Here is a 12,579-nt window from a genome sequence, read left to right as displayed (position 1 = left end):
ATAGTAAATAGATAATAAATTATTAGATATTAATATAATACAAAATTAATTAATTATTAATTATAAATAATAAGTGACTTTAAAATTCGAGAAGTTCTAACTTCCAACTTCTACTATTGTAAAAATGAGTTTTCTTGATCACCTTTTTCACTAACACCTAAAAGCTTCATTCTTCTTCTTCTTCTTTTCGTTCTCTCAATAAATTGTTTTTCAAGTCTTTTCAATTTTCAAAACATCTCAAGATGTCGATACATTCAAGTTGCAAAGAAAACATGTCTTACATCTACAACTTGAATCTTAAGATTGTGATGTTACACTTCAATTTTGATGAAGTTGAATAGGAGTGTTTTGTCTACCCATTGTTATGAAGAAATGAGCACTCTTTTTTGTTACTATTTTTTTAATTTTTTTTATAATCACTGTATGATTTAGATATTTGTTGAAAAAATAAAAAAAATAAATGATTTATCTCTTTTGACGAATGTGTATAACTGAGGTCTTGAATTTTCTTTGTTACTTGTCCTTCGTTGTTTTTTCTTATAATTTGTATATTACTATTTTATTTCAAATGATAACTAAAATACAATAGATTAATCTATCACATGCTTATGTTCTTTTTGTTGAATAAAAAATTATGTAACCTTATACATATTTTTCAATCAATTATAAATAGTAAATCGATTATCAATAATATATTAACAAAAAAAGTTGTCGTAATTATTAAAAATTAAAAGGATAGGACATAAAACGTTTTATTCCTTCATTTACAAAGAATTTTTCTTTAGTTATTATTAGAAGTAGCTTTATTTATAGTTAAAATCAAATTAGTAATACTAAATAAATCAAATTAGTATATTAATTTCATTGAGTTTAAAAGGTTGATTAGAAAAATTAATGGTTTCGAATTGGGAAGAAATAAGTTTTTCTAAAAAATGATGATAAGACCTCTATTTTTTAAAAAAATTTACATTAAAAACAATAAAGTGTAATCTCAAATCCACTAAAAATGTGGTATGAGATAAATTAATATAATTTTAATAAACCTAGGAAGATTAAATGAATAGAATGTAAAAAGTTAGAATAAATTAATTATTGATTTAACAAATTTTTATCTAATTATATTTAATATAACATATTAAAATTTTGGTATATCAAAAGTTATTATTATTATTAGGCGAGAGAATAAAATGACTATATTTCTATAAATCTACTAAATAATATTTTATCCAAACTATAAAAAAAAAAACTATTTTAATTTTTTTTAAATATAAACACTAAAACACTAGTTATTTTTAAATGTCACGTTATTGGACCTACTTTCCTTTATATTCTTTTGGTTGCTTGTAGAGATGTACGCGGGGCGGGGCGGGGCCGGGATGTTATTCCCCATCCCCATCCCTACTCCCCATTTCATTCCCCATCTCGGTGAAATTTTCACGGGATCGGAGCAGGAATTCCCCGCAGGAAATTCGTGGGGATTGGGTGGGGATTCCCCACGGAAAATTTTTACTCTTTTTTTTTTTTTTTTTTGTAAGAAACCAATTAACTTAAATCACTAATGTGAGTAAAATTTTAATTAAATAATTAACTCTATCACTAAATTGTTTATTATAATTATTTTTACATGAAAATTTGAATTTAAAGATAAATTACACAATTTTTTGGCTTTAAAAAATACTAATTATTCTTTTAGTAGAAAGAATAAATTTATAAATCAAATTATTTCACATATATAATCTAAATTTAATATTCAATTTATACATATTCATTCTATTTCCCAATAAATAATCAAATTTGAAATTTAAATGTAATATTTATGATAATAATAATAGCATAACATTAGATAACTATATGAAATAAATAGGTAGAAGCTACTCAGGGCGGGGGCGAGGGTAGGGGCGGGGACGGGGAACATTCCCCGTCCCCGTTTAACTCATGGAGAATTTTTTTCCCACTCCCTCCCCATTCCCCGCCTAATCGACGGGGCGAGCCCCATGGGGCCTATCCCCATGGGGAAATTGAACATCTCATAGATAGCCATCAATCCATAAATATTAAAATTTATAGAATAAGGGAAAATTAATTACAAATATAGAACAAAAATTGGCAAAAGACTAAAAAGCCCACACCCAGCCACTATTTCAGGCGACTATTAGTGATAGCTTTCGATTTGAGAAATGTGCTACCTCTAATAGTTTTGGCCGTTTGTTATAAATTTTCTTTTAGAAATTATAGACAATAAAATGTCTTCACCTTGTTTCATCGTTGATTTCAAAATGGTGGTTATCAATGATATCAATGATAGCTTCAAGCATTGATAACATGCTATCAGTGACAACTACTATTAATGATAATTTTTTAAAACATACCTTCTATCATAATAACATTCTATTTGTTATCGATGTGATGTTATCGGTGAGAGCCTCTATCATTGATAACTTTTTTTTCTATCATTCCTCAAACCTTTCTTATCAGTGATAATGTCTATCATTGATGTCTTTCTATCAATAATAGCTTCTATCACTAATAGTACTAATTATTTATCAATATTCTTGTGTCCCAATAATATATTATTAGTCCTAAGTCAACCCCAAATTTTTTACATTTCCTCTCTCTTCATCCTCCAATCAGGCTCTCTCTCCCTCTGCAAACAGTGTCATCACTGGTGGTTGAACTGACAGTCTCTTCACACACGCCGTCCACCCTTATTGCCGACACTCTAATACCGTTCTGCCATATAATGTCTTTGCCCGTCCCAACCCCTATTTTCTCTCTTCGCACATCTTTCTCCTTCGACCTCACACATGTTGAGATAAGAAAGTAGAGAACTAAGAGGAAATCAAAAGGAAAAAGAAGAAGAAGAAAGAAGGAAACTGAAGAAGGAAGAAAGAAAAGATAAGAAAAGAAGAAAAAAAAGAAGAAAAGAAGGAAGAAAGCGCTGATTAGGAAGAAGAAAGAGTAAATTTGTAATATATAAATTTTTTTAATGTACTATATAAAACTTTTAAAACCTAATCGATTAATTTATAAAGTCTTTCATATGTGCCAAATTGAAGTGATCGGCAACAACTTCATTTCGTGAAGTTTTTCCTGTAACGATCCGACTTTCTAATACATCTCATAGAACCATTATTATATGCATGCATAAATAATTTACATTGAAAATAAGACAAAATGGACTATTTTATTAAATAAAAAATTTAAACAAAATTTCATCTCAAGATTCCATACAGTTTAGTTCGGGGTACTTCTAAAACATAAATTTTAAGATAAGGGAAATTAACTGAAAATGAAAATCTCTAACATCTAAATTCTGTAAAAAAAAAAAAAAAAAAACAAGTTCACGAAAAGAAGACTGTCTAAACATGACAAAACATATGAACTCAAATGCGGAAACATTTTCTAGTCCCATTGGCACTGTCACGTATTCCTCTTGTCAATTGTCCAAGTGTCCTTTTCCTTACCTAAAAAACATGTAAACATAAAGAATGAGTATAAAATACCCAGTAAGTAACCCCATTACCAGGATCAGGCTATGCCTTCGTACATAGTGAATGCCTGGATTAGTGGGACAATCATACTATAACTGTTCCAGAATGGCTAACTAAGGGGATAACGTCTCTCGCCTTAACATGCATGTCAAGTGGCTTTATGACATACCATCAAGTAAAACATGATAGTGAAACAGTCGATTTATGAAGTCGTAGCAAGCTAATGAGCCTATCCGTTCACGCATGCCTAGTGGCTTAATGGCACGCCAACAAATAAACATGGAACTAGACCCATCGGTCTCCTATATCAAAAAATGCATCAAGCGAGGTGGTTTATCAGCCCTTCTAGTCTAACATGCATCATATACAAAAACTCATAGGAGGTCCCACAAATAGAACATAATATAGTACATAATTGCAACATGCATCAATTTCATGCATCAAATGAGTATTACATAATCCAATTCACACTACCAATAATCCAATAAATAACGTGATAACTCTAAACTAAGGCGTTTGGCACGAAGACACTAGTAATAGTATCACTTACTTCAAAGCTTAAGCTCAAATAACAGACAAAAAGATAATTCCCTTCTTGGCTTGAAAATCTTGGATCAAGATTCCTAATGCAAAACACAACATTCAATTTCAACTTTTGGGACCAATTCCAAAACACATAGAGATTCTTTCCAATGATCTCCAAATCACTTGCCCAAATCTTGCCAAAATCACTCTTAAAGTGATGGACAGCTTGCTAGAAACGTCTCAAAATCTCAACTTCAATCTCCTAAAATTAAAATTAAACCAACAATAAAACTAAGAATCAAAATCCCCAAATTTCAATAATTACTGACGAGATTGAATGGTTTTTAAACCTTACATACAAAAAACGTGCCAAAATGCTTCAATCTTGTTGGGCTACGACCTTAATGATGGAACATAAAAGCATGCAACGAAAGTAATCAAAATTAATAAGCACTCTTATCACACTTAATTTGAGTTTAAAAGCATGCAAGAACATAGATTTAAAAAAAAAGGGGGTTTCAAGAATATATTGCCTTTGATGAATCTTCTTCAAAATCTTGCTCTTCACTACGAATTGGATCTTCGAATTCACATTAAATCACCATAAAGATCTTCTCTACTATTTTCTAACTCGGGTTGTGTGGTGGAAACACTGAATTGAGGTCAATTAGGTTGAGAAAGTAGTGGGTTTTGGAAAGAAAAACTAGAACTTCAGGTTTCAAACTTGCATGAATCTCTTCCACTTTGAAAATCTAAAGCATTTAACCATGAATAACATGCAAATAATTGAGCTTCAGTTCTATGATACCTCAAAGAACATATCCAAAGTGGGCTAGGTGTTTAATTAGGAATAAACCATTTCAATTAAAGATGAAAACATTCAATTTTCTAAATTTTAATTTAATTTTCATTAAAATTAAATTCAAATATAAAAAATCAAATCTCAATTTGATTTTTTTAAAATTAAATAAATTATTTATTTAAATAAATAATTAATTCAATAATTCAATATCAAATATTAGATTAATCAAACACCTAATTTATACATGAATCATATTCATGTAATTCAATATTTAAATCAATATTTAAATATTTTAATCTCTCCGATTTCATTCAATTTTGAAAAAATTAAACGTTTTGATTATATTGAATAAAATTAATCAAACCCTAGTTTGAATTTGAACACTTCGAATTCAAAAATCCTAATTTCAATTTGAACTTTCAAATCATCTCAATTCACTAATCCAAGATATAATTTTACGAACTAGTAGAGGGACCTTATGGACCTACAAATCATGAATTTCAACGATTTGAGATTAATTGGCTAAACTCTTTGAATTAATCAATAATCGTTAACTACCGAGACAAACCACTATAGCTTGATAGTTGCACTATCCTCACCGTAGATAAATTTTTATCCACTTTCACCATTCACAGGTTGTTCATATTTATAGCCATGTCAAAATTACCGTTTTATCCCTGTAAATACATTTTGCTCCTTAAACTCCCACTGGACCTTTATTAAATAATTGGTTTATAGTTCAACTAATAAACCATGGCTCTCTTGATCATGAAAGGGTGGGACCCAGTTGTTCAAGACTAGGTATCAGTACTTAAGAGAACAACATATCTGCTAACCCTAAGTCGGGGAAGAGCGAATTTCATCTTGCGGGACTATGTTTCCAGCTATCTATCCAGCCTTATCCCCAAAATGGGAGGCCTATTGAGTAGTGCTATTGGACTATCCTCACCTATGCAGATCAAAGGATAATCCCGAATCAGGAGTTCATAGTTAGCTCAGGATTAAGAATCGAGATACCCTAAGTCATCGAATTTGAAACAGTCAGTTTTAATAGTAAACGGTTGTTATAAAGAAAAATGACTATTTCGAGGTCCAATCTTATGCAAACATCCTTTCAATAGGATGCCTCCACTAGCATGTCTCCACATGAATGATTTTGTATCAATATACAAAGTGAACCGCATCTAATAGTGTTACCAAGATGAGGTACTCAATCTCATCCATATACTTAGAGACCATGGCTATATACTAAAATTTGATCCACTTTTATATCTCCACATAAAATTAAAGTATTCATATTATAGCCATGAATTTGTTTATTGGATTTTAGTATTCATATTATAGCCATGAATTTGTTTGTTGGATTTTTGTAACAGAATGCAATATCAATAATAATTTATTGAATAAACAGTTCAATAATATTTTTATTGATAAATAGAATATATTTCCAGGATTTATGGATCGCAAGTCTTATAACAGAATCGCAAGTCTTAATACTCCAGTGAGTTACAAATATATACAAATGTAAAATGTACACATTGTTGAGATTAAGAGAGAAAATACAGCTAAGACATCTTTTATACCCTTGACTTAAACATCTTAGAATTTCAATCCAACCTCTAAAACATTGTGGGTAACATCAAAATGCATGCCAAAACTTGATATGCATTCAAAACTAACTTAGATCTCAATGAAATTTATCAAATCTCGAATAAGAAGACCTTACTTACCAGAATCCAAATAATGTGACGAGCAAAAGAGGTTGACGACGCACAGGATGGCGGTGGCTAGACAGCGCGGACAACGGGTCTAGCGCAACAGGACAGCTCCATGAACGACATGCAAAACGACGACAGGTGGCACAGCGTCCGCGGACTGGAGTGACGATGAACTTCATCATGCGTACGACTTGGATTCGGCATGAACAGAGATTGGCGTGGAAGGTCCAAATGAGTGATGGTGGGCGGCTAACGGTAGCTGGGCGCCAGCGGAGAACGGCTAGCTGAGGGGTGGAACAAGAGGAAAAATAAACTCCATATATATGTGTATACCTTTTCCTTATTAAATTCCAATTCCAAACTAAAGTCTTTTCCAAAACACAAATCCTTCTCCTTTTCCTTCTCAAGATCAAATCTTTAATCCACGAAAAGCCAAAATTAAAATATCAATTAAATCTAAATAATTCAATTATCTCTAACATTAATAGAGATAAAACTCAATATTTTTCTAAGATAATCAATTCAGTTCTATAATCAATTAAATTTAAATTAACTATCAAAGCTTTATCATTATCTCAATTTGCGAATTACTAAAATTAAAGAAAACTGAAATTCAATAATTCGAGATAATTATCCTAAATTTTTTGAAAACTTGGGATGTCACATTTCCTTTCCGTTTGTGTGTGCGACAACGAGGATATTTTGAGATAGTGTTCTCTTAATTTTTGGATTCCTCTTTTATTATTAATTCTAAGATACCGAGTTGTGGTATAGGAGTGTCCAATAGTACGTGTTGGACTATTTAGGGTAGAACCTGCAGTTGCATAAGGCTGGACGCAGTGTCGAGTTTGGAGCGAACTGGTATATTTTTCGATGTCGTTCTCTTTTTTCCTATTCTTTATTATTTGATAATTTTATGATTGTAAGTATAAATTCCTAACATTAATTATTTAACTCTTATATTTTTCACATAAACTCTTACAATTATATATGTTTAATGCATGAACTTTAAAATGTTGATTAATGGTTCTAAAAAATTTTAGAGTTCTTTTTTGTCTATATATTTTAAGAAATTTCTAAAAAGCCTCTAAATTTTGGATATTTGTCCTAATTCTTAACAAAAAAAAAATACGGGTATCTTGCTTGCAACCAAACACCTACGAAGGAAAATTTGAGAACTGCATGGAATTAACTTTCGAAAAACCTCTGAAAGCCAACACGACGAAAAGTTGGATTCCAATTAGAGATGTCTAATTTATTCGGAGCCCCGTTTTGTTCGGGGCAGGGATTCCCCGATTAAGCAGGAAATGAGGAAAAAAATTCTCCGTGAGTTAAACAGGGACGAAGACGGAGAATGCATTCTCCGTCTCCGCTCCTGCCCTCGTCCCCGCCCCGTTTCTCGTCCCCACTCCGATTAGCTTCTATATATTTATTTAGTAGAGTTATCTAATGTTATGTTATTATTATTTTTATTATATAAATACTACGTTTAAATTTCAAATTTGATTATTTATTGGGAAAGATAATGAATATGTTTAAATTGAGATTATATATGTGAATAATTTGATTTATATTTATTTCTTTCTACTAAAAAAATTTAATTAGTTTTTTTAGGCCAAAATTTGAGTAATTTATCTTTAGATTCAAATTGTCATATAAAATTAACCATAATAACCAATTTAGTGATAAAGTTAATTATTTAATTACAATTTTCTCATATTAGTAATTTAAATCTATTGATTTTTTAAAAAAAAAAAAAAAAAAAAAAAGGTAATGAGAAAAAATTCTCCACGGGGAACCCGATCCCCGCGAATTCTCCGTGGGGAATTCTCGTCCCTATCCCAGTGAAAAATTTCACGAGATGGGGATCGGAAATGGCATCCCCGGTCCCGTCCCATCCCGTGGACATCTCTAATTCCAATCCCTTTTGAAATGGCAAAAAAGATTATACCCAAAAGAATATAAGTGTTTGGAATACATTTTCAAATATTTAATTTAAAAAAAATAAATTATTTTGAAAGAAATTGGAGTGTTTGACAACCACTTAAAATAGTTTTTTAAATATATTTTAATATTTTTTTTATAAAAATATTAAAAAATGAGTTTTTTTTTAAAACTCTGTTTCACACCTTAATTCAAACAAGCCCTTTTATTTGCAAAATATCTATGTCACGTCCATGAATTCCACTTGATTTATCGATGATTAAGCACCACTTTAAATTCCCTTTAGACTTTTGACAACAAAGATATAAAGCTTTTAATATAATGGCTCTATATATATTTTTTTTTCCATAAAAGAAAGGGAAAAGAGGAAATTTTTTTCCTAATTATGACATTTTTATATTGACATGTGTAATTTATAAAAATTAACTTTTAAACTATTTAGTTCATGTACTATGTAAAAGTTTGAGTATCTCATACTGCCTACTATTAAACTAAAAAAATAATATTCATAATTATTGTTATTAAAAAGGAGTTTGTGAGATGAATTTATTGTCAACTCATATAGAATGATGGACTACACAAAAGAAATAATAGAAAAAAGCACACTATTTTCTTTTTTCTTCCTTTTTTTCTTTTGAAAATATTTTTGTGGTAGACACTTTACTATTTTTCCAATAATTGATGTGCTAATATATTTTTATTTTGTTTTGGCTTTATCCTCTTAAGGACAACCTTTAAACCTTATCATAATTTAAAGGTGTAGAAAGAATGTCATATGTGAATGAATAAACAACCAATTTCCCTGTTTTTTCAATAATTGATGTTCTAATAATATCTATATATATATATTTATATATCTTCTAAAAATTGTCCTATTTTGTTAGTCAATTGGACACTCAAATCCCCTTAAATTTTGTCTTCTTTACGACTTTTTTTTTTCGTAACGAAATTGTCTTTCTTATAATATGACCTCCAAAGAAAATTATATATAAAAAATTATTGAGTTGATGGATCCCTTTGGAGACTATAGACACACTTTAATGATTGAGTTTATATTCTATTATATATATATATACACACCTTAATTAACTCTTAACTATCAAATCGAACATAGTTGAACTAGCATTCAAATATGTTAGAAACTACGAGGTTTGTGATTTGAATTTTTACTCTGATTGTATTAAAAAAAAATCTTTAATCAAAACAACCTTGATTAATTTCTTTTTTATAATTGTCTCTCTAATACTTAAGTAAGTTTTAATTGTCCTTAAATAACCATATAAAATTGTTGGCACGTCTAGGGTGTCCCAAAGCAACCTATTTTATGGTTAATTCTTATTGGTTAAATTGTAAATTTAGTCTCTATGGTTTATCATTAGCATTTAGTCTCTGTAATTTGATATCATCCTCATAAATGATCTACGGTAGAAAAATATATAAAAATTTTGTCAAATCATTGAGAAAAGTTTGATCTAACTTTAAGAATTAAGTTATAACTTATAAAATTATAAAGAAACTATTAATTAAACCATTCTTTTCCGTAATTGCTCCAAAAGCTGATGGAAGTTGATTCTCAAAGTCACAATTTCCAATCAATCAATACAAGTTTAAAATAGTCTAAATTCTATTAATACAACTAATAGAATCAACCAACCACAATGTAGAATTTGAGACGATTAAAGTATCAATCCTCTTAATTAAGGACATATATAATATTGTAACCAGTTCAACTATACTTAATTGAAATGTTAACTTATGACACAAGAGTTTGGATTCTCCTCTTCACCATACACATCATAATTATGAGCATAACTATGATGATCATAGTTTTTATACAATTTAAGCAGCTCTTCCATCTTTTCATTTTGGTTCTTCAGCTCTTCCTTCTTCTCTTCCTTTGCAGGGCCGATGCTGACAACGTCGGCGTTCGGCCAATGCTTTCGAATCTTAGTGATGACATCAACAGGGTCTACATCCCCAATCACCGTCAACTTTTTGTCTTTCATGTCCATGGCGATTGATTCAATTCCTGCCATTGAAATAAAGGTGGAAAATTTTTTACCTTCATCTTCAGAGAACGAAAAAAAAAATTGAACATGATACTTGTATTATCAATCTCGAAGTCAGATATCGATTTCTCCGCTGTCCAAAGGGGAGGGTAAATTTTGGTGAAAATTTGTAAGAGGGTTATAGGTAATTAATTACCTTGAAGAACAGATACTACTTTCAAAGCCTTTTGCTTTCCTCTATCATCATGTAAGTCCAATTTCAATACCACTTTCTGCACACAGAAGATTATTTTGTTACTTAAAATCAAATATCCTCCAAGGAAAGCTGCAAAGAAAAGAAGAAAAAGGAAGTAAACTCATTCTAATTCCCAACCCATATGTAAGAAGTCTTTTGAGGGGAGATTTTCAAATATACATCCAACGATTATTAGAAGACTATTTCGTTCTCATTGAATAATTTTTTCTCTTGTACAATTTTTTGCACAATCGCTTTAATTTTGCTATTGGAAATCAAATAGTAAATAGTAAAATATAAGGTAAGAAAACTCACTCTCATTTTGAGTTTGGAATTAGAATTTCAATATGGGCTGCTTCAGTTGGGTAGTGAAAGGAAGTTGAGAGGTGGAGGAAATTTTATGCAGAAGAAGGAGAATATTGTTTGTGGAGGAGGAATATGGAAGATGGGTGGACAAGTTTTAAATAAGGAGAGAGGAGAGAGGAAATTGGAGGTTTGAAATATAGATATTTTTTTAATGCTAATTTGAGTTAACTTTGCCAAAATTTAGATTAGAATAAATTTGATTTGGAGAGCAAGAAAAAAAAAACAACTTTGATTGAAAAGTTGTAAAATGAAAAGAAAAGTCAGAAGCGGGTATAGAACTATAATTATGCATTTATATAATGATGTATTTATAGTAACATTGTCATGAGGTTCATCTTCATTCTCACAAGATTAGAATATGAGTTTTTATTTTCCTAATCTGAACATGTTAGGATTAAATTATCTAATTAATATATAATGATTAGGTGGTCCGGAATTTATTAAAGCCTGTGTCCACTTTCATATTGAACTTGTTTTCTCTAGTCTTTTGGGGTTGTTATGAGTTGAATAAAGCTCAATTTAGTACTATCTTTGTGTAACAATTTCTCTTGTACTTTTTGTAGGTGCTTGGTTTTAAGTAACCATCTTTACACTGTCCATCACAAGATCTATTTGAACTTTTGGATCACCAGGATATACTAGTCAAACCCTTTTGAGGTATGCACTCAAATTTTGTCGTGTCTATGTTTATGATAGGCTTAGACACACAATATATGGTAGCTTGCATCCAAATGATTAACTATATTATATAAGCAACTGCATGGTCTCCTGAATATTACAAATTTCTCTACAAATATTTCATAGCATTTTAGCTCATGATGTTCAATTTTGTCATCTTGATGCTATCATGCTAGTGACATTTAAAGAACTAAAGAATTTAGAGAGCATATGTAGAGCGCATTAAGCATACGTAAGGTGTGTGAGGAATGACATACATGCATAGTAATTATTTTCATATGGATTATCAAAACTAGAAGAAATTTGGGCTTTAATGTCGGTTTTAAACCGACATTAAAGATAATGTTATTAAAGCCCTTTAATATCAGTTTTAAACCAACATTAAAGGACTTCAATAACACAGCCTTCAATGTTGGTTGCAACTGACATTAAAGGCCTTCAGGTGAAATTTCCAACCGACATTAAAGACTGTTTTTTTAAAAAAAAATTCTTAACCGACATTGAAGCCTGAATCTGTCTGTTTTTTTTTTAAAAAATTTCGTTGCTGAATCCATTTTTTTGGTAAAAAAGTATAACATGACACATTATCATCGAACGTTGTGGCTATGACATATTATTTATGTATGGATTGCAAATCTATTACATTTAATCTACAAATTCTGCTATAAAATTATAATTTAAAAGGTCGTACAATAATTCAGCTCTTAAAAACACAAATTACAAGTAATACAAACATTATGATTTTATAAACATTATGAGTTTACTGTCCCTCTCCACTTGGTAAGTATGAATCCCTTCATAATTCTTCTTG

General features: G+C 30.1%; 1 protein-coding gene across 1 annotated transcript; it reads right to left on the bottom strand.

The window, feature by feature from the left end:
- Window positions 1-10,046: 10,046 nt before the first annotated feature.
- On the bottom strand, window positions 10,047-11,201 carry LOC120067841 (heavy metal-associated isoprenylated plant protein 39-like). The gene is made up of 3 exons (XM_039019436.1): window positions 11,040-11,201; window positions 10,686-10,761; window positions 10,047-10,509 (listed from the first exon to the last, which is right to left on the bottom strand). Exons 1-3 carry the CDS (start codon window positions 11,043-11,045, stop codon window positions 10,229-10,231), a joined length of 363 nt encoding a protein of 120 aa, XP_038875364.1. The 5' UTR covers window positions 11,046-11,201; the 3' UTR covers window positions 10,047-10,228.
- Window positions 11,202-12,579: the final 1,378 nt, after the last annotated feature.

The sequence above is a fragment of the Benincasa hispida genome, chromosome 12 (assembly GCF_009727055.1).
Source record: "Benincasa hispida cultivar B227 chromosome 12, ASM972705v1, whole genome shotgun sequence".
Classification (NCBI taxonomy): Eukaryota; Viridiplantae; Streptophyta; class Magnoliopsida; order Cucurbitales; family Cucurbitaceae; genus Benincasa; species Benincasa hispida.
Note: the sequence above shows the minus strand (reverse complement) of the source record. Positions and strands in the feature narration are given on the sequence as shown.

Coding starts and splice junctions, on each gene's coding strand:
- LOC120067841 (XM_039019436.1), bottom strand. Junction 10,510..10,685: donor AGTAGTATCTGTTCTTCAAG/GTAATTAATTAC, acceptor TTTCAATGGCAG/GAATTGAATCAATCGCCATG.